The 26,418-nt window shown below is 43.1% G+C and overlaps 1 protein-coding gene and 1 long non-coding RNA gene across 5 annotated transcripts in view; one reads left to right on the top strand and one right to left on the bottom strand.

The window, feature by feature from the left end:
• LOC148687328 (uncharacterized) overlaps positions 1-22,742 on the top strand; it is a 48,250-nt gene extending 25,508 nt beyond the window's left edge. Inside the window, exon 4 of the long non-coding RNA XR_015947886.1 lies at positions 22,607-22,742. This is a non-coding gene — a long non-coding RNA (uncharacterized LOC148687328). The remainder of the gene's footprint in view (positions 1-22,606) is intronic.
• Positions 5,231-26,377, bottom strand: TMEM144 (transmembrane protein 144). 4 transcript variants are annotated; one of them, XM_035113234.3, is made up of 12 exons: positions 26,245-26,377; positions 24,279-24,481; positions 23,526-23,648; positions 21,084-21,183; positions 17,173-17,253; positions 16,322-16,400; positions 15,249-15,334; positions 14,844-14,962; positions 11,870-11,989; positions 10,766-10,863; positions 8,408-8,461; positions 5,231-6,422 (listed from the first exon to the last, which is right to left on the bottom strand). In XM_035113234.3, exons 2-12 carry the CDS (start codon positions 24,415-24,417, stop codon positions 6,339-6,341), a joined length of 1,083 nt encoding a protein of 360 aa, XP_034969125.3. In that variant the 5' UTR covers positions 24,418-24,481; positions 26,245-26,377; the 3' UTR covers positions 5,231-6,338. The 4 variants fall into 4 exon arrangements, with proteins under 4 accessions (XP_034969125.3, XP_034969126.3, XP_088517205.1 ...); XM_035113235.3 differs by having other exon boundaries at positions 26,015-26,324; XM_088661079.1 differs by lacking the exon at positions 11,870-11,989.
• Between the last annotated feature and the right edge of the window lie 41 nt (positions 26,378-26,418).

Genomic DNA, 26,418 nt, shown 5'->3' on the forward strand with positions numbered 1-26,418 from the left:
GGGACCCAGGTGGCACTGTGGTTAAACCGCTGAGCCTAGGGCTTGCTGATCAGAAGGTCGGTGGTTTGAATCCTTGTGACGGGGTGAGCTCCCGTTGCTCGGTCCCAGCTCCTGCCAACCTAGCAGTTCGAAAGCACGTCAAAATGCAAGTAGATAAATAGGAACCGCTACAGCGGGAAGGTAAACGGCGTTTCCATGTGCTGCTCTGGTTTGCCAGAAGCGGCTTTGTCATGCTGGCCACATGACCTGGAAACTATACGCCGGCTCCCTTGGCCAATAATGCGAGATGAGCGCGCAACCCCAGAGTCGGTCATGACTGGACCTAATGGTCAGGGGTCCCTTTACCTTTATTCTAATTGTATATTTTATCTTTATGAACGCTGTCACTATTGTGTTATGCGAACTGGTCTTTGACTGTAATAAATTGTTGTTGTTGTTGTTGTTGTTACTGTGAGACATGGCCATCACAAACCAAGTACTGTATATTCCGGCGTATAAGATGACTGGGCGTACAAGACGACCCCCAACTTTTCCAGTTAAAATATAGAGTTTGGGATATACTCACCGTATAAGAAATACAACCCGGCATATAAGACAACTTTTGAGAAGATTGTCCTGGGTTAAAAAGTAGTCTTATACGCAGGAATATACAGTATCACTAGGCAGAACTTTCACTATCTCACGTGACAGGATAATAGGATTCAAACAATCACTTCAGAATCATGAAATAATGCAAGTGTGTGAATGGCCATCTGTCATGGATGCTTTAGCTGAAATTTCTGCATTACAGGGGGGTTGGACTAGATGACCCTTGAGTCCCTTTCAACTCCAAGATTCTATGAATCAGCCCTAAGATCTGCTTTAAAAAGGTGGTTTAAGAAGGCAATCCCACAATATTCAAAGTAAGCACAAATGAGATGTAGCAGAATACATTCATAGACACAAAGGTCAAAGACAGACTCCTACCCTTGGCTTGAATGGTTAGACAAGAGGAACAGAATATAATAACAAAATAAATCAGATAATCAGCAGCATTCATTTTTGTAGAAGTATGCTTTTTTTGGGTGGGTGGGTGGGCAACATGCAGCTTGAGGCAGTCCTGCAACTGAATGAATATTGATTGCTCCAATTTTAGAACAATGCCTGGGCTACTGAGTAATGGAATGAGCAAAATAGTGAAGGCAAAATTCAGTTTACAAAATACAGTAGAGGAGCAGGATGGTAATAATAATAGAACAAAATTATTTAACCTTTCAGTAAAGGCTCCTTTGACGAACAGAGTTGCTCTCGGCTCATAAACCGACTTATTTTGCAACACTGCATCTCCTATTCTTTCTGCTTGAGTTAGATTTGAAGTGAAGTGTAAAAGTAATAGATAAACAACATTTGATAGCAGATATGTGCTGGAGGAGACTCTTGAGAGTCCCATGGACTGCAAGAAGATCAAACCTATCCATTCTGAAGGAAATCAGCCCTGAGTGCTCACTGGAAGGACAGATTGTGAAGCTGAGGCTCCAATACTTTGGCCACCTCATGAGAAGAGAAGACTCCCTGGAAAAGACCCTGATGTTGGGAAAGATTGAGGGCACAAGGAGAAGGGGATGACAGACGACTAGATGGTTGGACAGTGTTCTCAAAGCCACCAACATGAGTCTGACCAAACTGTGGGAGGCAATGGAAGACAGGAGTGCTTGGTGTGCTCTGGTCCACGGGGTCATGGAGAGTCGTACACGACTAAACGACTGAACAACAACAACAGTGCTAGATGATGATTGGTAGATGGCTGGTGCCAACTGGTGCTAGTTGGCTGGGACCAACAAACAGATAAGATATACAGTATGTGCACAGGGCTCCTGCCAGGGGGGGGGTGAACCCTGATTGACCAGGATTCCCAAGCCCACTAAGGTGGTGTATGTGCATAGCCCCCCTTTGGATTGACCTCAATCATGCATTGCCCAGACGGGTGTGGTTGGCATGTGTGTTGTCATGGTCCCAAATGAGTAGCAGTGCAGACCTTAAAAACACTTGTACTGATGTACCGGTGGTTTTTAACTCCTAGTAAATTAGCAAAATGTATAAAACAAGTACAAATACCTGCTGGAAATGTAAAGAAAAAGAAGGTCTTGTAAAGTAATAAAGGCTTTCTGGGAAATGATATATAATGAAGTGAAAAAAATGTTTTAAATAGCTTTTGTTAAAAAACCTACATCCCAAAGGAACAGAAAAGACTTTTTATGTAGGCGACATCAGCAGCATGGATGCTACTAGCCCAGAGATGGAAAGAAGAAAGAGTCCTTACCAGAGAAGAATGGCAAATTAAGCTGCTAGACTATAAACATAGCTATAAACATAGCTGTTAGACTATGCTGAAATGCAAAAACTGACCAGGAAACCCAGAGACCAAGAAGACAAGAAATTCAAGAAAGAATGGGAAAAGTTTATAATTTATTTAGGAGACCACTGTAAGCAGATGAAAACATTAGCAGGATTTTAATACCACTTGTAAAGTAACAAATATTACGGATAATATGGATAGATACAAAATTTAGACAATGGATAGATACAAAATATAGACAAAATATAGACTATGAAATAATATGCAGTTGGAAATGTTGACAATAGGACCCATGGAGGGAATTGGGGCGGGGCGGGGGAGTTGTGAGATTCAGAGAAATCTCATTTTATGGATATGCATTTGGTATTGTAACTACTTTGCACTTGTAAAGTCAAATAAAAATGATTTTCAAAAAAACAAAAAAACCACACTTGTACAAGCAAATGTGGATCTCCCCAGTCCACTTCACTCTGCACCTTTCTCAAGTGCATGAGCTTCATTTTAAATGAAGATGCTTCCACCAGATGATCCAAAAGAAGCTACATCATCATCATCATCATCATCATCATCACTTTTAATTTGTATACCGCCTTTCTATCATACAATACTCAAAGCGGTTTACAAGCTGAAGAAACAGAATCTAATGAAATACAAAACACCCTTATAACAATCTAATGCAATAAAAAATGTGATAATAAAACATAGCTTTAAAATAAGAAATCAAATAATGTAACGCTCAACAATCATTAGAATAGTATAGAATAATATCAGCATATGAAAATTAAACAGAAACCCACTCTTAACATTTACAATAAATAATTTCAAAATAACAATCAATAAAACAACAGCAAGCCACAGTGCATAAAAAAATTCAATACAAATTGAAAAACAGACTGGAGGGTGAGGCAAGGCAGGTGGAAGAAGGCCTTGCCTGATGGAGCCTCTCCCCTCACAGTTCTTCCTCCAGGCACAGTTTCCTTATGAGGAGTCCCAGGGCCATGGGGGGAGGCAAGGCAGGTGGAAAGAGGCCTTGCCTGATGGAGCCTCTCCTCTCACAGTTCTTCCTCCAGGCACAGCTTCCTTATGAGGAGTCCCAGGGCCGGAGGGGGTGAGGCAAGGCAGGTGGAAAGAGGCCTTGCCTGATGGAGCCTCTCCCCTCACAGTTCTTCCTCCAGGCACAGCTTCCTTATGAGGAGTCCCAGGGCCGGAGGGGGCGAGGCAAGGCAGGTGGAAAGAGGCTTTGCCTGATGGAGCCTCTCCCCTCACAGTTCTTCCTCCAGGCACAGCTTCCTTATGAGGAGTCCCAGGGCCATGGGGGGAGGCAAGGCAGGTGGAAAGAGGCCTTGCCTGATGGAGCCTCTCCTCTCACAGTTCTTCCTCCAGGCACAGCTTCCTTATGAGGAGTCCCAGGGCCGGAGGGGGCGAGGCAAGGCAGGTGGAAAGAGGCCTTGCCTGATGGAGCCTCTCCCCTCACAGTTCTTCCTCCAGGCACAGCTTCCTTATGAGGAGTCCCAGGGCCATGGGGGGAGGCAAGGCAGGTGGAAAGAGGCCTTGCCTGATGGAGCCTCTCCTCTCACAGTTCTTCCTCCAGGCACAGCTTCCTTATGAGGAGTCCCAGGGCCGGAGGGGGCGAGGCAAGGCAGGTGGAAAGAGGCCTTGCCTGATGGAGCCTCTCCCCTCACAGTTCTTCCTCCAGGCACAGCTTCCTTATGAGGAGTCCCAGGGCCGGAGGGGGCGAGGCAAGGCAGGTGGAAAGAGACAGATATAACAGAAACAACTTGGATGATGTATTTCCCTCTGTCAATCTCAGAGCCCAGATAATTCACCCTAATTACAAAAGCATATTCATCCCATAACCACGTCAAAACCCAGGATTCAAAGGGTTGAGGAAGGATGCTTGTTTTTTTACCCAGGATTATCAGGGATTCTTCTGTCAACACATGCTACCCAAAGGGAGGCCTGGATACAGGCCAATATCAAGCTGTTTATAGAGGGGATGGGATTCCATAAGGAAATGCTTTTCTGTCTCATGGAGCCAAAATTAATTACAGCTAGACCTTTGTTAGTTAAACCACAGATACAGAAAGTCAGCGGGGTGACAGACACAACAGATGGTATGTTTGCTACCTAGAAATTGCCTGGAACATGATAATTAAGGGCAGCAGATGGACTAGAATTGGAAACAGAACAGGTAATGCACAAGGAATGAAAGCATCTTTATTATACCTTTCATCTTCTTCCTTCTCCAGGCCTGTCAAACAAGGCTGGGCGGTTTCATGGTCCATACTGGAAAACTCAGTAATTTCACTGGAAATTGTGCTATGATTTTATTTTCACAAGGTTTCTATACTGTTTGGTTGTAATAAAACCTCAAAGTCATTGAGAAAATGAAATTGTCAGTAAAAAAGGTTTTTAAATAGACATTTAAAATATCCAAAAATTAATTAAAATCAATGATAAGCTAAAAATCAGATAACAACTGCTCGACTGGATCCAAGGCCCTGCTATGAGTTTTTAATCCTATTTTTTCCTTCTGGTTAGCAAAATGTAATTCTCAGTCCGGTCCAAGGGTGTGGTCAATTGCCCTTGTTCCGCCATGTTCTGTTACTCTTCCAAGTCAAGAGTATATCTGTTCATCTTTCTCATGACATCAGTACTTTGATAAGCATTCTTAATCCTTTTACTCAGTCTCATCAAATTAGAAATATATTTTCACCCATTTGCACCTATTTATTTACAACATTCCACATCTTGACAATATACCGTATTTTTCCGTCTATAAGACGTCCCCATATATAAGACACCCCCTATTTTGGGGGACTCCAATTTAAGAAAATGGGGGGAGAGATGTATCCGTATATAAGACGCCCCCTAATTTTTTACACTATTTTAAAGGGAAAAAACCCTAATCTTATACATGGAAAAATACAGTGCATATATATCATAACAGCTTTGCTGATAGGAGGAATGTATAGAGGCAATCCCATTTTGGAGGGGAAAGCAGGGTTCATTACAGCACCACTGGAGATGACTGTCTAGACTTAGCTTAAATAACTCCAGTGAAGGACAGCCCAAAATCTCCCGAGGCAGATTCTTCTACTGCTGAATATCTCAAACCATTAGGATGCTCATCCCAATGTTTGAGCTGGTCAGTTCCCCCGAAATTGCCCAAACTTTGGGAATTGCCTCCAGTGCAGGTCCTTGGGCACGCTTAAAATTATTTTATTTGTTCAGTACATTTATCTCCCATCTTTTTCCCCATTTTGGAGCTCAAGATGGCTTACACAAGATTCCCAGATGGTCTCTCATCCAGGCAATGACCAGACCTGCTTGGCTTCAACAGGGTTGGTGCATTGTGCTCCCTCTCAACAGGATGGTCCAGAAAATTTTTGGTAGCTACGTTGGGTTCATTAAAAAGAAAGCAACACAAAATCTACAAGGGTAAACCAAAATGTCATAAAGTGGTGAGGAAGCTCTTTGAGTTCTCCAGAACTCTTCATCAGTCTGTTTGCTGAGCAAACTCTGTGTGTCTTTGCCTAAAGGTGGAGTATCTGTATCTGGGTGGTCCTGTATTAGAGATAGGTCTAAATTTCCTGTATTAGAAATAAAAGAAAGATGCAATGCCCCAGCACAAGCATTACTTCCTCTGCACAGTAATCAGCACTTACACTTCGCTGAGCTCTTCCTTTTATACGTTACCCTCACCCCAATAAACAACAAACTGTAACACAAAACATTATGGGATCATTAAAACCTCTGACCTGGATTTCAGCCCATAATCATCCAGCTGAGAGAACATACAAAGGTTTTCCCTTATCTTCCCAAATGTGGAAAACATGATGAATGCCTTGCATTTTCCACAAAAAGTTCTTGCTCTATGGACTTTTGCCCCTTGCCTCTCTGGCGAGAGTGATGATATTAGCGACCCAAGAAAATGCCAGATATTATCTTCTCTTCCGTGCCTTAAGCCACAGCTCCACCTGCTGGTTCAGGCAGTGGTTCTTCAGACTTTAGAAAAAGCTGTCGAGAGCGACCCAGCCAAAATAACACAAAATGCTATTAGAAGCAACAGATAGTTTTTCAGCCCCTGCATAGACATAGAAAGGGATTATTTGTTATTTTTCAAATGTTCTTACATTTGTATCTTGCCTTTCGACCATTATGACCCCCAAGACGGCCTACTCTGGTTCCTAGGGGGTCCCAGACTCACCAGACCCAGACCTGCCTGGTTTCAGCAAGGTTGTGCCCTCATGTACCTTCAGACTACCCCCTGGGATGTGTGGGGAAGAAAGAGAAGTGGCATTATTCTCCAGAAGTCAGACTTGGTATTGTGTTATTTGTAAAATGCTGCACACTGACTTTATTGTATAGAAAGATATGCCAAATTACCTGTATGAAACAGTATGTAATATCAGTTTGAGTGTTGAACTTGAACTGGAGACAGCTGGGTCCCTTTCTTAGACAGAGTGATCTTGGTGGCCCAGTCATTATCTCTCAGCCTAACATACACTGCCTTGAGCTCCTTGGAGCATGGGTGAGATATAAATGTGATAGTAACGTGTGGAGGGGCAGCCCCGCAGCAGCAGTAACAGCTGCAGACACTCATCCAGAGGTACAGAATCGAGGTGGCAGAAAGGTCAGGACTGGGTGGGCACAATGGTAGAGCTAATAATAATAATAATAATAATAATAATAATAATAATAATAATAATAATATATTTATACCCCGCCCATCTGGCCGGGTCTCCCCTGCCACTCTGGGCGGCTTTCAACACACATCAAAATACATTAAAACATCACAGACTAAAAACTTCCCTAAACAGGGCTGCCTTTAGGTATTTTCTAAATGTCAGGTAGTTGTTTATCTCTCTGACCTCTGATAGGAGGGCATTCCACAGGGCGGGTGCCACTACCAAGAAGGCCCTCTGTCTGGTTCCCTATAACCTCACTTCTCGCAGTGAGGGAACCGCCAGAAGGCCCTCAGCGCTGGACCTCAGTGTCCGGGCTGAACGATGCGGGTGGAGACGCTCCTTCAGGTATACAGGACTGAGGCCGTTTAGGGCTTTAAAGGTCAGCACCAACACTTTGAATTGTGCTCCTACTGGTACATACCCACCAACCCAACCTTGCTGTTCCCCCTTCTAGTGAGTCGCAGCAACCCTGCTGCCAGGAGACTATTGCTTTGACTCTGCCCCACTGGATGAGCCATTCCTGAATGTAAACAAACACACCCATGTAGGGAAAATAGGCTGGCTCAATGAAGCAAGGAAAGACAGGACTAGACGTTATACATGGACCTGGGGCAACAAATTCCAGCAGCTGCTCATTCTAGGAAAACTGAAGCTCTGGAAAGGGGTGCAGAGGAGGAGGAGGAGGTCCTTGCCTTAACCCACTTTGCTGCCACAACATCCTTCTTAGGGACTTTTCCCCACTAGCCTCCCACAGTGTTTCAGGTGGGGCTTTACTCTTTCAAACCCGGAACCAGTAAGGAGAATAGTGGTGTATTAGTGTGTGAGTGTAGGTATGTATCAGGGAAGTGGCTGGTTAAGCCCCTGCTTTTCCACAATCCCGCCTCACTACAAGCTGCCCCTCCCATTTTAATGTTTAAAATGCATATGCCATCCTTCATTTAAAAGACCAGAGGGAGATTTACAACATAGAACACAACAAACAATATAATATAAATGCATAACATAAGGAAATTCCTTTCCTTAGTGGAAGCTGTCACCGGGAATTTTGTTACACACATAGCTCCAAAAAACTAGCAGCTATGAGAAGACTTATCCACCATAAATTTGTTTAAATGGGGTCTTTTTAAGCCATCTTAGCTGGTGGTCACATAGCAGCAAACACCATAGTTTATCTATTTGCTGTGGGAAGAATCATTCTGAACCTCCCACCTTGCAGCTTCAATGGATGACCTCGGGATCTACCATAGTATAGAAAGAAAGAAAAAAATCTCTACTTTGCCTGCCTCTTCCCACCCCACCCCCCAGCTACTTAGAACTTCCCAAGCATCATTTTTCAGATGCAGATACATCAAAGATGAGAGGAACATGTTGCAGCCCTTACCTTTATTTCTTTAAATACCAGGACTCCCCACATTGCAGCTATAAAGCCAGGACCCTAGAGAACAAGTTTAATACACGATGAATAATCATAATAGCATTTGTTCATGAGGATTTGCTAGAGCCCAATTATCTTATTTAAATTCAATCTTGCCTTCACTAAAACGTAATCGTGTGCTAAATTGTTGCTCATGATGATGACAGAAGGAAGAATGTGAGAAGATAATGGCCTTTAATAAAAGGCATGCCAATCCCGCAAAAACAAAACAAACCTCGGGGGGGGGGGCACTTCCAGATACCTGCTTAATTGAGCCATCGTCCTGATTTGTTTGCAGGGAGGTTAGATGCCTGTGTTTTATTGAGAATCCATTCAGATTTGCTTGTTGTTGGGAGGATAGAGGATGTTGCATCAACCAAGTGCTATCCCACATTTTCCAGTATGCTTCTCTGTCACTTTTCTTATCACAAAAAAGCCTCCCCCCTTTTCTTTTTGAGGGGGGAGAAGATTTGTTTGGCGAGAGCTCCAAATTAGCTGCAATGGCACAACCTGAATACGGTATGCTGATATGTAACTGAATTCCATACTAGAAACAATCTGGAGGCTCCTTTGCAGGGGGTTGAGCTAGATGACCCTCGTGCTCCCTTCCAACTCTACAGTTCTATGACTCTATATGGAAAGACACATTTACAGTTGCAATCCTATACAGTATATGTCTACTCAGAAGCGAAAGTGGATTTACTCCAAGCTTGCCACGGGGTTACTCTTTGCACATATAACAGACATCCAGGTCACAGACATCTAGGCTGAAAGATGCCCATACACAACATCTGTAATAGGGTTTGCTCTGAAAGTGGCTTTCCTTCCCCCCCACCTATGTCTAGAGCACAATTTCCCCACTGCTTTTCAAGGTGTTTCCAATCTTAGTTACCTCGCTGCTCATCCCAGACATCCATTTCCACAAATGAAGTACAAAGGTTCCTATTTTTAGTACCCTGCTGTGCGGTAGCCAGAATATTTATTGGAATTTCTTTTCTATTGCCAGCTTTGACCTCAGCTGCCCCTGCACATTTTATCTCAAAATGGCTCAGAAGTATCTCCAATTTCCTCCTTCTGGAAAAGGACAAGATATATGTGCTGAGTGATCCTCATCTCTGCAGCTTGTTATAATTTACTGCACCCTATAAGTCAATAGGACAGGCACAACTGCAGATTGCCATGATGAAAAGTGGTGCTTGTGGTGGGAAGGACTTTTTATTCCTTCCCTCTTCTCAACTGGGGAGGGGGTTGGAGAATAAAGAGAGCAACTTGCCCCCTCCCCCAAGACAATCCCTAACACAGTTCCTCTCAATGGTTGCTTTGAACGCTTCCTTCAAGGGGTCAACTCTTCTTGGAGTTCCCCCATCTCTGTATTTGGCTTGGGAGAGCAATTTTGAGGAGTTTTGTCAATGTACCAGGGTTTATGCATGCAGAGAAAGGGACAAAAAAGGATTAAGTTAGGTGTGCTGGTTAATTCTGGGTGCATTTGTCCTGCATCTGCAACTAGCTAAACATGTGAGAGTGACTCAGCACAATCTAAAGTATAAATGCACAGGTGTTTGAAGTCAGTTTGCCCTTGGCCAGAGCTGATTGTGTGTTGGAACGCAGCAAGGAGACTTTATGTTACAACTGCATGTAACTGCTAAGCTGTGGAACTGCATTATACAGTGGTACCTTGGTTCTCAAACTTAATCCGTTCCGGAAGTCTGTTCCAAAACCAAAACGTTCCAAAACTATGGCGCGCTTTCCCATAGAAAGTGATGCAAAATAAATTGATCCATTCCAGACTTTTACAAACAACAGGAATTTACCATGAATTTTACTATCTAATGATAGCCAAGGTCAAGGTCATGCTTACTATAAAAGTAAGGCCAGAAGGAGCCTAGGGTTCACTTTCTCTTTCCATCTCTTTTCCTTCTGATGTGGTGTTCTGTATATAGTGTTAAGGTTTTAGACTTTTTATAAGTTATTGCAAGTTGAAGTTGGGTATGCTGCGACTGGATTTCTTATGGACAGTGCCAATCCTGAATGTATTGGATTTGTGACCATTATGCTCATTTGCCTTCAGTAGCAGTAAAGCTCTGCTGGATGAAATGTAATTGCCTCTGATCTATTTTTTGGGAATCCTGCAACGTATTCTTAAGTTTTTGATCTGCTAACTATACGTTCTGCTTTGGATCAATATTGAGTAGAATTTCATGGCACTCTATTGTACATGAAAACTCCATAACAAAGGCAAGAGTGGGGTGTATGTGTGGTTTGATGTGCAAAAGAGCCCACCCTTTGAAACCTTACTTCATGAGCAGGTCCTTCTTTGGTACTTACCGCTGTGATTATTGGAAAGCTGACCACAGCACTGAGGTAATGATTTGCTAGGAACCAGCAGGAAGTGGCGATCGCCCACAATACACCAGAAACAAATCCTGACAACAAATAAGCATATATTATTACCCATAGAAATCATAGCAATACAGACTTGGAAGGGACCCCGGGGGTCATCTAGTCAAACCCCCTGCCACGCAGGAATATCAGCTAAATCATGTATGACTGATGGCCACCCAACCTCTGCTTAAAAACCTCCGAGGAAGGAGCCGTCTGCAAGCATTTTGAGCTAGTGTGATGTATTACCAGCCCAAAATGTCTGAAACGGGCATTGCAATCTGAATGCCATACAGGTTTCAGACAATTTACCAATATATTGCCCAGCTCGAATCCTAAGGCCATGCAGCATTTGCAAAGGGCTTTCAAGGGCTTAAAGCTCTTAGCCTGCCTGCATTGGCTACTTTCCTATTCTTTAACAGCAATCCGGTAATGTTTATTGTAAATGGGCGGAACTGAGGCTGAAGCAGAACAGCTCACCTTAAATTCACCAGGAGTTAATGTCAGAAATGAATACGAAGCAAGGACTACCTGATTTTTAGCCTGGGGTGACAGCCACTATATAACACCAGCCATTGTGTCCCTTGAGGAGCTAAGGGGCACTAAGTCAAGTCAGTGCAGCAGAAACGGCCCACCTGCTTCTGGATGCAGGCACAGCTGTATGTATCCTTGCAAATGCAAACATATTCTTTGTTGAATGAGCTGATCAGATGTATTCTTCCATATGTAACATGTTTCTTTTCACAAGACACAAGTGCAGTGGTCTCTTGATGCTGTCCAGATGATGTGAGTTGGCGTTCAACAACTTCTACAGAGCACCGTGTTGGCTACTTTTCCACTACTACATTATTAAAAGTACCTCCCCAAAATACCTTCTGGATTTTTATTTAAATAAAAGGGCTGTTAAAGACTGTGTGCAGGATAGAAACCTCATCACTCTTGAAGGTACCCAGAGTGGCATACTTAAACATTGCCTACATTTGTCTAATAGCAACAGAACGAAGTATGTTTGATAGTGATCTGCAATGCATATGCATTTCAGAATTCTACCTGGGATGATGGCTTCAGGATAAACCTTAGGTCTATTTTTCATTAAGGCACAATAGATCAGGAAGTAGATGGTACTTGTAAGGAAGATGCCACTAAAATGGGCAAAGGCGTAATCTAAATCTGAAACAAAAATGGGAGGCATACGCATGTAGAAAATGTTTAGGAAATTAACAATATTCTAGAAAAGCAGCAATTACTTCAGGTAAGGTCTTGCTCATACCTTAGCCACACGTTTGTTCATAGAAGGCCTTCAACACCTTCCCCAGTTTTAGCTGATCAAGAGGCTTTGCTCAGTATATATGTGCGATGTAAATGTTGTTAGGTTTTTCCTTTAAGACTGATGTGGTCAATGGTGCTACACAGAGATGTGTGTTTGTAACCTTGTTCTGAATGATAGCACACCTGTGAGCTTTTGCTAATTTGAATATTTGAAGGTAGAGTTTGCTTACACACGGGTGTCAAACACAAGGCCCGGGGGCCAAATCCGGCCCGCCAGACCTCGTCATGTGGCCCGCCGAGCGCCCCAGCCAGCGGGAGCCAGCAGTGGGACCTTGCTGCTGAAGCGCCGCGCCGACAAAGCGCCAACAAACAGCTGGGGCCGGGGAAATGCTTTTTGCCCCTGGGTCCCTTCGCGCTCTTTTCTGGCGCTGAATCAAGGCGGCGACCCCCCCCCTTCCCTTTCTCTCTTCCTCTCTCTCGTTCTTATTCTTTCTTTCCCTCTCCTTCCTTCCTTCTTTATCTCTGTCTTCTCTCCCTCTTTCTTTTTCTTTCCTTCTTTATTCCTTCTTTCCTACTCTTCTTTCTCTCACCTCTTTCCTTCCTCTCTCCCTCCTGCTCCCTCTTTTCTTTCTTTCTTCCTTCCTTACTTCCTTCCTTCCTTTCTTCCTTCCGTCCTTCCCAACTTTCTTCCTCTCCCTCATTCTTATTCTTTCTTTCCCTCTACTTCCTTCCTTCTTTCTCCCTTTCCATCTTCTCTCCCTCTTTCTTTCCTTCTTTATTCCCTTCCTTATTTCCTACTCTTACTCTCCCCTCTTTCCTTCCTTCCTTCCTCTCTCTCTCCCACTCCCTCTTTTCTTCCTTCCTTCCTTCCTTCCTCCCCTCCCCTCCCTCTCCCTCTCCCTCCCCTCAGAAACATAGGATGCTGCTTTATACTTCTGGCCCTTAAACCCTGGAACCAGGAGAGCAGCTTCAATGAGTCAACCTCAGCCAGTCCCTTTGGTGAATGGTGGTGGCTCACTGGCAGAACATCTGTCCTGCATGCAGAAGGACCCCAGCATCTCCAGGTACTAGTAGCTCTGCAAAGGTCCTGCATGAAACCCTAGCGAGCCTCCACCACCCAGTGCAGTTACCAAAATCATTTTTCAATAAATTGTACAATAATTGTACATTTGAATATCTACTTGCCATTATTCTGACTATGTTTCTGCTTTCAGAGCTAGTTATTACTTACATTATTACAAAAAACAGTAATAATTGAATGCAGTGACAATAATTTATGAGAATAAAGAGTGGACACATAGTCCTACAGATACAACCGGCCCTTTGAGGGTGACCAAACTGCTGATGCGGCCCCCGATGAATTTGAGTTTGACACCCCTGGCTTACTGTAATGTGATTGGGTAATTGATTATTTTGAATTCTGTATTTAAGCAAATGGTTCATGGGTGTGGTGGTGGTGATGTATTGTGAAATGAGAGGAAAGGAGTAGAGGAGTATGTTGTATATAGCTGTAAATAAAAGCAAGCAAAGATACTGAAGACGACTTTGTTATTTCGTCGACCCTGCCGCTGTTGCCACTCAGTTGGTGCGTATTTTGCCCAACAAATGTGACTGTAAATACTATACTAAATATTTCACTGATTTGAACTAAATGATTTTTTGTGGTTTACAAGAAATATTAAAAGCATCAATTCTAAAACAGTTTAAAACAATTAAAAATAACAGTAGAAAATATGTAAACACATCAACACCTGTGTGTCTGGATAGGCTTGCCAAAATGAAAAAGGTTTTCAAGTACAGTGGTACCTCAGAAGTAGAACAGAATCTGTTCCGAAAGTCCATTCGAGTTCCAAAACATTTGGGAACCAAGGTGCGGCTTCCGATTGGCTGCCGGAAGCTCCTGCATCCAATAGGAAGCTGGGGAAGCCGTGATGGATGTTCGGGTTCCAAAGAACGTTCACAAACTGGAACAATCACTTCCGGGTTTGTGGCGTTCGGGAGCCAGAATGTTAGTCTAGCAAGGTCTTCGACTTCCGAGGTACAATTGTAAGTGCCGGAAAGAATACAGTGAAGTTGACAGTTTCACAGATCAAAGCCTTTGAGTGGGTATGTATGGGATAAGGCGATTCTGCAAGTAAACTGGTCCCTAATGGCTTGATATAACAATAGTAGCAACTTAAAACTTTACCCGGTAAGAAATCAGCAACTGCACTATCATTCTGCACTAACTGCAGTTCTCAGGTCAAGCGCAAGAGAAGCCCAACATAGAGTGCACTGCTGTAATTCAATGTTGATGTCATTAGTGCATGAACTACTGCAGTTTGTTAAGGATTGCTGGGAACAGTAACTCTGTGAGGGGTGAACTACAATGCCCAGAATTCTTTGAGGGAAAGAATGTGCTTTAAAGGCACAGTAGCCTAGGGCTGAGAAAGTGTGCTCCTAATTCTTCCTTTTAAATTTGCTGCCATGACTTTATCTGTCTGGCACCTGATGTCATAGGACATCAAGTATGGACAGGTGGGTGTGGCTTGGGCCAAACCATGTCATGGGGCAAATTAGGCCTGCAAGCTAGAAACGCCTCACCAATGATCTAGAGAAACTATATTATGAGGTGATTAATACATATAATAAACAAGCAAACAAGGGGCAGATAAGCAAAGGGGGAAAGACTTTTTCCTCCCCTTTTGTCCATCGTGAATGAGCAAAATTTCCCACTGGTTTAGATTTGATATTAAAACAATTCATCTGCCTTTACCAAACTGACTTGCTCCGGTATATTTAGTTCCATTCCTTCTGCCGTGGTCCTTGATGTAAAGCACTGGCACAAAACTTGAACCATAAAACATTCCAGCTATCACAGCCAGGGAGCAGCCTCTTCCAGGAAAAAGAAAGAAAGATCAAGATATTATAAACTCAAAGACACCCATTGGACTACAACATTCATTGAAGGTTTGCAGGGCTGCGGCCAAAAACATGCTGGAGAACTGCCAGTAGTTTTCTAGAAATTGCTGTCTTGAAAGAGCTGTTGGAGCACTCATCACTGCCACAGAATGGTTACAGTTTGTCGTCTTTATTGCCTTGTGAAGTTCACCAAAGGAGGCATGAAACAGGAAGCCAGGTAGGCTAGAGGTAATTCACCAGAAAGGGCTGGACAACTTACATCATTCTCTTTCCAAACGGAGAAAGATGGTCTACCCATGAAGCATCAGTCCTGTTTTCAGTGCTATGTTCAGAGCTGTTGATTGACTGTTGGTGAAAAGGAAAGCCATTAAGGCTAAGATTTCTGAAAACATTCAGACCTGGATTGTGCTAGGTATGCTCATTCACTTGGGGATGAGGAAGGAAGTCTGACAGCTAGGTGCTGCTAACTAAAGAATTTGCAGCTGGTGCCCCTGCAGATATTATTCATTTCGTCTCATCACTCTTCTTTTCTTTATATACCCACTTTCTCCTAGTGCAGGACCCAAGGATGCTCACAGCATAAATTAATGCAGGTACAAAAATACACAATAAATATAGATATTAAAAAACAAATAAATAAGTAACCCTATGGAAAAACTGCACTGAAAACACAGAAAACCATTTAAAAGCACTCATACACACTAAGATGTCCAAGAAAAGAGATTTCTCAACTCCCCAGTTATTTTCATTTTTTAATTGATAATTGAACAACATTGGAAGCTATATGCTGATAAGTTTGTCTTGCTACATCTTCCTTGCTTCCTAACCTTAAAGGTAAAGGTAAAGGGACCCCTGACCATTAGGTCCAGTCGCGGACGACTCTGGGGTTGTGGCACTCATCTCGCTTTACTGGCCGAGGGAGCTGTGGTCAGCATGACTAAGCCGTTTCTGGCGAACCAGAGCTGTGCACAGAAACGCCGTTTACCTTCCCGCCGGAGCGGTACCTATTTATCTACTTGCACTTTGACGTGCTTTCGAACTGCTAGCTTGGCAGGAGCTGGGACTGAGCAACAGGAGCTCACCCTGTCGCGGGGATTTGAACCGGTGACTTTCTGATCGGCAAGCCCTAGGCACGACCCACGTCCCTGCTTCCTAACCTTAGAGGGTACAAAGAATTGTACTTTCTCTTCTTTCCAATATCCTTTACAGTTGTGGAAAAATGTGGGAAGCCTCGTAGGGGCTACCTTGAAAAGAAAGTGGTTGGAATAAGTTCTGTGTTATAATGCTTTTTTCTAGTGTGGAAGCGTAACATGAACTAAAGCAAAAACTTACATGTCTTAATAGTGGGGTGCTCTCCGATGATGGTGAAGAGCTCTCAACATCACTTTTTATGAAAAGAAATATGATGGCACTGCAAATGAAATATCATCATGAACTAAACACCATCACGTTGTAGCATTTTATGCATATAAGTACACACACACACACAGTCGTACCTTGGTATTCGACAGCTTAGTTCTCAAATGTTTTGGCTCCCAACGGCGCAAACCTGGAAGTGTTCCGGTTTGCGAACTATTTTTGGAAGTTGAACCTCCGATGGGGCTTCTGTGGCTTTCGGTTGGTTGCAGAAGCTTCCTGCAGCCAATTTGGAAGCCGTGCTTTGGTTTCTGAACATTTTGGAAATCGAACAGACTTCCGGAACGGATTTTGTTCGACTTCCAAGGCACGCACGAATGTGTGTGTGTGTGTGCATGTGTCTTAAAGAATCATAGAATTGTGATTATTTAGTCCAACCCCTTGCAATGCAGGAATCTCTGTTAAATCATACATGATTTAGCCTTCCTTACTTCATTTTGCTGATTTTAAAAATCATTTGTTAAGACATTATCCTTTAATATCTCTGGGTGAGGGACAACATTGCTTCATAAATGGAGCTATCCTATGCATATTTACTAAGAAGTAAATTCCACTGGGCCAATGGGACTTCCTTCCTACCTAGTATGTGGTTAGGAATGCAGCCTTCAACACATATGCTTACCTGCAGACTCAAAAGAATAAAAGTTTCACTTTGCCTCAGTTGTTTTTAAATTCTGATTCACTTGCATATATGTATGTACACACACACACACACACACATGCATAAGTAGTATTTCAAAATAGAAATATAGTAAGATTATGCATACCTTAATACTGAAAGTCCAGCTCCAATGTAGTTTAAAGCTGGTTTTGCTACTTCTTCTGGGTCAATCCCAAACCAGCCAAACCTGTGAACAGAAAGGTTAAAAACTCTTTTTAAATTGTTTCCAAAATGAGATGGGCATAGAAAAGTGCAGGGAAAGCTATTTAGTTTGCATAAATAAATTGTGTGTGGCATTCCTAGATCACGGTCCGCAGTTTCTTGAAGATGGACTTCTGGCAAGTGATGGACTGCACCTCACAAAAGTTGGGAGGAATGTTTTTGCCACAAAACTCAAAAACCTCATCAGGAGGGCTTTAAACTGACTTATGTGGGGGAGGGAGACAGTGGTCCTGAAGGTAGGAGTCTATCAAATGCTGAAGATGATCATCCAAATGTCAAGGACCAAATGGAGCAAGCAGCATGCAGACCTAGTGGTGGGACGAAAATATCCTTAAATAAGAGACATGGGGGAATGATCAACGGTCTTCAATGTCTGTATACTAATGCACAGAGCATGGGAAATAAACAAGATGAACTTGAGCTCTTGGTACAGCAAACTAAATATGACATAATAGGCATCACTGAAACCTGGTGGGATGAGTCTCATGACTGGAATGTAGTAATAGAGGGATACAATCTATTTAAGAGAAATAGACCAAACAGGAAAGGAGGAGGAGTAGCTTTATATGTTAGGGATATGTATACCTGTGAAGAGATCCAGGATTTAAAACTTCAAAGCCAAATTGAGAGTATCTGGGTCAAAATTAAGGGAGAGAAAAACAACAGTGACCTCATTGTGGGAGTTTACTATAGATCCCCAAGCCAAACTGAGGACACAGATGATGCCTTCCTGGAACAGATGGCCAAGCATTCCAAAGGAAGTGAGATAGTAGTAATGGGGGATTTCAACTATCCTGATATTTGTTGGATGTCAAACTCAGCCAAGAGCATAAGGTCAAACAGATTCCTCACTGGCCTTGCAGACAACTTCATTGTCCAGAAAGTGGGAGAAGCAACAAGAGGATCAGCCATTTTAGATCTGGTCCTAACCAATAGTGATGACTTGGTTAGTGGGGTAGAAGTGGCAGGATCATTAGGTGGGAGTGACCATGCTCTTCTGGAGTTTATTATCCAGCGGAAAGGAGCAACCAAGCATACTAAGGTCCAAATTCTAGACTTTAAGAAAGCCGACTTCAGAAAACTTAGGGAAACGCTGGGTGAAATCCCATGGACAGTAATACTAAAAGGGAAGGGAGTTCATGATGGTTGGGAGTTTGTTAAAAGGGAGATATTAAAAGCACAACTTCAGGCAATACCAATGAGACGGAAACATGGAAGGTGCCTAAAGAAGCCAGGCTGGCTATCTAAAGAACTTTTGACTGAGTTAAGATTTAAAAGGGATATGTACAAAAAATGGAAAAGGGGGGAAATCTCCAGAGAGGAATTCAAACATATAGCCAGCACGTGTAGAGACAAAGTCAGAAAAGCTAAAGCACAGAATGAACTCAGGCTCGCCAGAGAGGTTAAAAGCAACAAAAAGGGCTTTTATGGGTATGTCCGTAGCAAAAGGAAAAACAAGGAAACAGTGGGGTCACTCAGAGGAGAAGATGGTGAAATGCAAACAGGGGACAGAGAAAGGGCAGAACTCCTCAATGCCTTCTTTGCCTCAGTCTTCTCCAAGAAAGAAAACAACGCCCGACCTGAAGAATATGGAGCAGATGATTCAGCAGGGGAAACACAGCCCAGAATAAGTAAGGAGGTAGTACAAGAATACTTGGCTAGTTTAGATGTATTCAAGTCTCCAGGGCCAGATGAACTACATCCAAGAGTATTAAAAGAACTGGCAGAGGTGATTTCAGAACCACTGGCAATAATCTTTGAAAATTCCTGGAGAACAGGCGAAGTTCCAGCAGACTGGAGGAGGGCAAATGTTGTCCCTATTTTCAAAAAGGGGAAAAGAGAGGACCCAAACAATTACCGCCCAGTCAGCCTGACATCAATACCAGGAAAGATTCTAGAGCAGATCATTAAGCAAACAGTCTGTGAGCACCTAGAAAGAAACTCTGTGATCACTAAAAGTCAGCATGGGTTCCTGAAAAATAAGTCATGTCAGACTAATCTGATCTCATTTTTTGACAGAATTACAAGCCTGGTAGATGAAGGGAACGCTGTGGATGTAGCCTATCTTGATTTCAGCAAGGCCTTTGACAAGGTGCCCCATGATATTCTTGTAAAGAAGCTGGTAAAATGTGGGCTAGACAATGCTACCATTCAGTGGATTTGTAGCTGGCTTACTGACCGAACCCAAAGGGTGCTCATCAATGGCTCCTCCTCATCCTGGAGAGTAGTGACTAGTGGGGTGCCACAGGGTTCTGTCTTGGGCCCAGTCTTGTTCAACATCTTTATCAATGACTTGGATGATGGGCTTGAGGGAATCCTGAGCAAGTTTGCAGATGACACCAAGTTGGGAGGGGTGGCTAACACCGCAGAGGACAGGATCACACTTCAGAATGACCTTAACAGATTAGACAACTGGGCCAAAGCAAACAAGATGAATTTTAACAAGGAGAAATGTAAAGTACTACACTTGGGCAAAAAAAATGAAAGGCACAGATACAGGATGGGAGACACCTGGCTTGAGAGCAGTACATGTGAAAAGGATCTAGGAGTTTTGGTTGACCACAAACTTGACATGAGTCAGCAGTGTGATGCAGCAGCTAAAAAAGCCAATGCAATTCTGGGCTGCATCAATAGGAGTATAGCATCTAGATCAAGGGAAGTAATAGTACCACTGTATTCTGCTCTGGTCAGACCTCACCTGGAGTATTGTGTCCAGTTCTGGGCACCACAGTTCAAGAAGGATACTGATAAGCTGGAACGTGTCCAGAAGAGGGCAACCAAAATGGTCAAAGGCCTGGAAACGATGCCTTATGAGGAACGGCTTAGGGAGCTGGGTATGTTTAGCCTGGAGAAGAGAAGGTTAAGGGGTGATATGATAACCATGTTCAAATATATAAAAGGATGTCATATAAAGGAGGGAGAAAGGTTGTTTTCTGCTGCTCCAGAGAAGCGGACACGGAGCAACGGATTCAAACTACAAGAAAGAAAATTCCACCTAAACATTAGGAAGAACTTCCTGACAGTAAGAGCTGTTCGGCAGTGGAATTTGCTGCCAAGGAGTGTGGTGGAGTCTCCTTCTTTGGAGGTCTTTAAGCAGAGGCTTGACAGCCATCTGTCAGGAATGCTTTGATGGTGTTTCCTGCTTGGCAGGGGGTTGGACTGGATGGCCCTTGTGGTCTCTTCCAACTCTATGATTCTATGATTCTATGATTCTATGATTCTATGATTCTATGATTTTTTCCCCAGGGTCACAGTATTGCAGTTTGACTTGTTCTTGTACATGCCGAAAGGATGTATATAAAAATATACCGTAAATCAATCCATTCCTGGAAGTAAAGATGTCTCGATCTCATGTACCATCTGAACAATAAAAATACTGTCTTGAAAAATATTTAGCAGTTGAGGCTAGTCTTGTACATTGCAAAATTTTTAACAACTCTTTAAAAATATAAGCAACTATTAATTGCTCGTGGAAACATTTAATTCAGCCTGTTAAGGATCCTCATATGGTTTATAGGGCCTAGCTGACATTATACTGGTATCTGACACACACATAATAACATCTTGAAGTCAACTTGTGAATGTATAAAGATTGAGAAATTATATCAGGGAGGAAATAACATCAGGGTGGAAGTATCCAGATAATATTTTGAGCCTGATCTTTGGGGCAAGATCGTATATTACGATGAAGTACGATACAGAGAGAGAGAAAATGCTTTTGTCAAGACATTGGTCTTGTTAATGGTAATTTTTTATTAAATGTTACAAATACATAAATGATGTCAGGGTGCTTACCTTGAGCTTGCCCAGCCAGTTAGCAAGTTAAAAGATGCCCAGATTAAGAGACCAAGGCCCAATCCAATGGTTTTGACAATGGGGACAACTGTTATATTACCTGCACAGTATGAAAAGAACAAAAGCAAAATTAGCTGATTATTAATACAGTAAATCTTACTACAGTAGCTCTATATCAGTATTATTAATGCAACTGCTAATAAGCATAATCTACAATAAATCACTACATTTAGTGTGCTAGATTACGCATCATGGCCAGAGAATGTACAAAACTCAACCGAGATATATACATGTTTCCCGAAACCCCTTGAGGATTTTGTATATTGACCAGGAATTGCACACAATTCCCTCTCTGCGGATGATGTGCACATTCGCCATGAGGTTTGGTGAATGTGCACAGCGTCCAACTCTTATGTACATTAACTGTTCAAATTACATGCCTCTTAACATATATAAGGAACTGGAGGATAACAATTTGTCATTCCTCCGTACTCACATACTGTACGTTTACATGCTGGGGGTACAAATTACTCCCACCACACATTCACCTGATATGTTAGCAGACTGTGAAACCATCTTGAGCAGCCATATCTGCCACCGCTCTTTTGGGCCATGCCCCCACTTCACAGAATAGGCCCTAAATACATACAAATGTGTATGTGCAGAGCCCTTATGCACAAAGGTCTCTTTCACATAACTGATGACTTTGTGGCTGGCAGGTGGGGGTGGTAGCCCAGCACAACCCCGCAGCAACATCACTACAGTCTCCTGGTCAATGTAAACAAACTTAAAATATTCCCCATGGGTTGGATTCAGACTTAGTCTGGGTCAGCCCAGTGTTGTCAATACAGTAACTGAATGCCACACTTGGCACTCTTTTGCTCTAACAGCCTTTATGTGATTTGACATGAAATCTCAGAGAGGGGAAAAAGACACACAAATCACAGCTGGAAGAACCCTGAAAGTCCTTGTAGGATCAAGCACTTGATATTGTTTTTAATGCACCGCTGTGGGTTAAACCACTGAGCCTAGGGCTTGCCGATCAGGTCGGTGGTTCGAATCCCCACAACGGGGTGAGCTCCCGTTGCTCGGTCCCTGCTCCTGCCAACCTAGCAGTTTGAAAGCACGTCAAGTGCAAGTAGATAAATACCGTAGGTACTGCTTTGGCGGGAAGGTAAACAGCGTTTCCGCGCGCTGCTCTGGTTCGCCAGAAGCGGCTTGGTCATGCTGGCCACGACCCAGAAGCTGTAGACTGGCTCCCTCGGCCAATAATGCGAGATGAGCGCTGCAACCCCAGATTTGTCCGCGACTGGACCTAATGGTCAGGGGTCCCTTTACCTTTACCACGCAATAGCATTTAGTATTCTCGTCATGCTGAATTACATAGCAATGGATGTGAGACAAAATTAATAGCCCTCTTCAGAGATTCTCTCGTCGTGTTAAGTGAACAGGTGGGAAGGGGGTATGAGGACAAGTGCTCTGGCTTTGTCCTTCTGATCACCCTCTGTGAGTTTTTTTCCTAGATTCTAAAATGTGCAGGAAGCCTCCCAGAGCACAGGTGGCGCCGTGCTGCAGAATATCACTTTTCGGCCTGTGGAGGGTGATCAGAATGCGAACCAAGGTGTGGATGTGGGCAGAGCAAATATGCTGGTAATTCCCTTCATTGCTTATTATGAAGCTTTGCCAAAGTGTTTCCTTGGTATCTTGCTTTTTATTTGAAACCACGATGCACACCTTAAGGTCAAATTAATGGCGTATTTACACTGCAGAGTAGCTGGCAGTGCAGGTTTTACTTTAAAATGAAAAGCAAATGTTAACTGTGTTCTATTTTCTTGTAATAAAAAATGCCTGCAAAGTATATGTGTTGGAAGCCGCCCAGAGTGGCTGTGGCAACCCAGCCAGATAAGTGGGGTATAAATAATAACATTACTATTGTTTTTGTTATCATTAAAGCCCCACCCATCCTGCCTTAAGACAAAAAGTGTTTGAAGAAGGCCAATACGTGCATATTGAAGGAGATGCTGAAGGAGTGTCTCCACCTCCATCGTTCTGCCCGTACCTTCTGGCGGTTCCCTCGTAGTGACACCCGCCCCGTGGAACGCCCTCCCACCAGATGTCAAAGAGAAAAACAACTACCAGACTTTTAGAGGACATCTGAAGGCAGCCCTGTTTAGGGAAGCTCTTAATGTTTAATAAATTATTGTACTTTAATACTTCTGTTGGAATCCACCTAGAGTGGCTGGGGAAACCTAGCCAGATGGGCGGGGTATAAATAATAAATTATTATTATTATTATTATTATTATTATTATTATTATTATTATTATTATTCTCAGTATTAACAATTGCATTTTACAATATTCCTGCAATCTGCAAATGGTGAATAGATTCATATGTGAATGGGTGTTAAATTGTGACAAGGTAAGTGTTATTTCAGCCATACCTGTAGCCCATAAAGAGCCTCCAACCATGGCAAGAGGCCAAAATCTAGGGCTGTCCTGAATAAGGTTAACAATCAAAGAAACTATCCAGATAGCAGCACAGAGAATCCACTGGAAGAACATTCCTAGAACAAAAATAAATTCAAGATAATTAAGCACAGCAGATCATTCTGCAGTCATGGCTGTTTAGTTTTAGTCTATATCATAAGAAACTTTGTGAGATTTGGTGGTGGTGACGTCTTTGGCTGAGCAGCTGCGATATCACGGAATATTTCCAAACTATTTGGGAAATGAAGATGTCAGAAACAGAAGGAAATTTAAGGCATTTACCTTAAAATGTAGTTTACTGAAAAACAACATTCAAAGCATGCTTTGTTGGGTTTTATAAAAAGCTTGGCGTCTGTTGCAAACAGAAGCAGGGGCAATTCATTTGCATTGACCCTTCACATCCCTGCAATGCAGGAATCTTTTGCCCAACATGGGGCTTGAACCCACAACCCCGAGATTAAGAACCTCATGCTCTACCAACTGAGCTGATGATGTGATAACTTCTAGAAAACACCAGCTACTCAGCTTGTTTAGTGGGTGAGTCAAATACTAAATCCCATTTATAACAATGTTTATTTAGTTATAGAAATATTTCAACTCTGTGAACCTAATATAAAGTGGCTGTTGTTTTAAAGAGTATGGAAATTTTGCAACATGTACCATGTAAAGTATAACAATAGCAATTCAGTTTAAGCACAAACATTTACCATCACCAGTGTCAAATTTCTTAACTGGTACAAAGTTTGTTCCAAACAAGATGACAGCTATTGCTGAGGAGGTGAAACCAATTGTTAGATCTGTCACGTTGCTGCTGACAGGGCTGGTGGTTCCTTGCCAGCTGTCCATCTCTGTTCTTCAAGAGAGACTCGGAAGTCTTTAAGGAGCTACTTGGATCCCGTTTCTGGCAGCTCTGGAACCAGAGAAATAAAGGGAACACATTTCGGCAAAAGTATTCCCAAGGGTTATATGCAAGAATCATTCTAGAATTCTTCTATGATCTCTGTTTCGGTATGTTGCTATGGGTATTGAACAATAAATCTAAATGCAGCATGGGTTGTAGCAATGTTTAATATGGATGGAGGTTTCATATACTATATCTATATCTATATCTAATCTATATCTATATCTATATCTATATATATATATAATGTATATAATTAACACTAATATTTAGGAGGGTTTCCATTAGGGTAATACACAACTTCTTTCTCCCTCTCTAAACACACACACACACACACACTGCACATATTCAATGAATGGAGGGGTAAGTGGAACTCTGCCCATCAGCCCATGGGCACCAGGCAGTCCCATTCCTGACTGTCATGCATTGAACATCATGGTGATTGCCTACACAGTGACAGTTGTATGAGCACAGGTGTTCCACGCCACCATGAATTGCAGAAGTACAGGGTTCCTAACCCTAGGTTTATGCAGTTGTACACATCACAGATGCATCTTTCAGAAGTTCTGCATGGTGGGACAGTGCCACGGGCACAGCAATGTTGGGATCAGATCTCCTTTCCCCTTTAGACAGACAGACAGACAGACAGACAAACAAACAGACAGGTGGAGGGCAACATTAACATCTTATAACAAATGCATTCAGGAGGGCAGGGCTGAAGCAGCACATGAACCCTCAGGCACCTGCCAGAGCTCCAGAGGGCTGGCAGGGCCAAATGCTCATCCCTGCTCTGAGCACCCATAAAAAGGGGGGGGGGAATTACTCCATGGAGCATCGGGCAGCTGTATTCAGTCACCCTTTGAATTTCCCACAATGCCCCCAGCTTAGCATCATTCTGAGGCATTGTGGGAATTTAAAGGATGGTTAGACCAAGCTTCCAAGTCAAGCCAGTGAACTACTGACAGATGACCCCCCCACACACACCATGAGGGGGCACTTTGCATGGAGCTGCTTAAAATATGGAGCTGGCTGTGGGAGAGAGGGGAGCTCACTGCAATGCCATTCCCCCCCCCCCATTCATAACAAAGGGGCTACAGTGTTTTGCGGGCACACATAAAGGAAATAATAAATGGACACTATGCAAAGTGGAAAGGCATCACTTATAGGAGCCACAAAAATCTCCAAGCGGTTCGCACAAACTGCAGTAATAAAATTACAAACAAAAAGTAAATACATAACATGAAAAAACAGAAAATTACGAGAAAGGAACAGCCTGTCCAAACATGCGGTTTTTTTTAACCTGCCAATGCTGTGGGAGTGAATTTCAACGAGCAAGATCAGGTCTGAAAACCTGTTCGCATGCAGAGTTGTTCCACTCATTTAGACAAGAACATTTTATTTAATCCCCTATCTGGTAATATTTGTTGTTTCCAGACAACAAACCACCACAGTGGCCACTGAACTAAAACCCTCAGATTTTATACCATTCACCCCCCCCCCCAAAGGAGGGATGGGGCAGCCGCGGGCCGCGGCCCTACAGACCTTGCCGGACTCCAACTCCCACCGTTCCCAGGAGCACGGCCGGTGGCAAGGGATGATGGGAGCTGTAGTTCAGCCGCAGGGTCCTCCTTCTCCCAAGTCTTGCTTTGCAAACCGGCAACACGGGAGGAATTTAGCTCCTACTTGCTCCTCTGCCCTTCAACCTCTTTCGCCGAGAAGTTGCTCAAGTGCTCTCAATCAGAAATGCAAACCTGTCTCCTGAATTTACTTACAAAGCTTCCCTTGCGGATCCTGCTTCCTGGTCAACGCTAAACTGCGGGTGGGAACGAGGAGCTCCACCCTGTCCTCATGTGATCCCTCCCACTATGTGCCTCCAGGGCTACGTTCATTTGGGAGGCGTTTCGCAGGCTGGCCGGCCAGTTTTGTGTTTTGGTTACGTTGGAGAG

The sequence above is a fragment of the Zootoca vivipara genome, chromosome Z1, assembly GCF_965207765.1.
Source record: "Zootoca vivipara chromosome Z1, rZooViv2.hap1.1, whole genome shotgun sequence".
Lineage (NCBI taxonomy): Eukaryota > Metazoa > Chordata > Lepidosauria > Squamata > Lacertidae > Zootoca > Zootoca vivipara.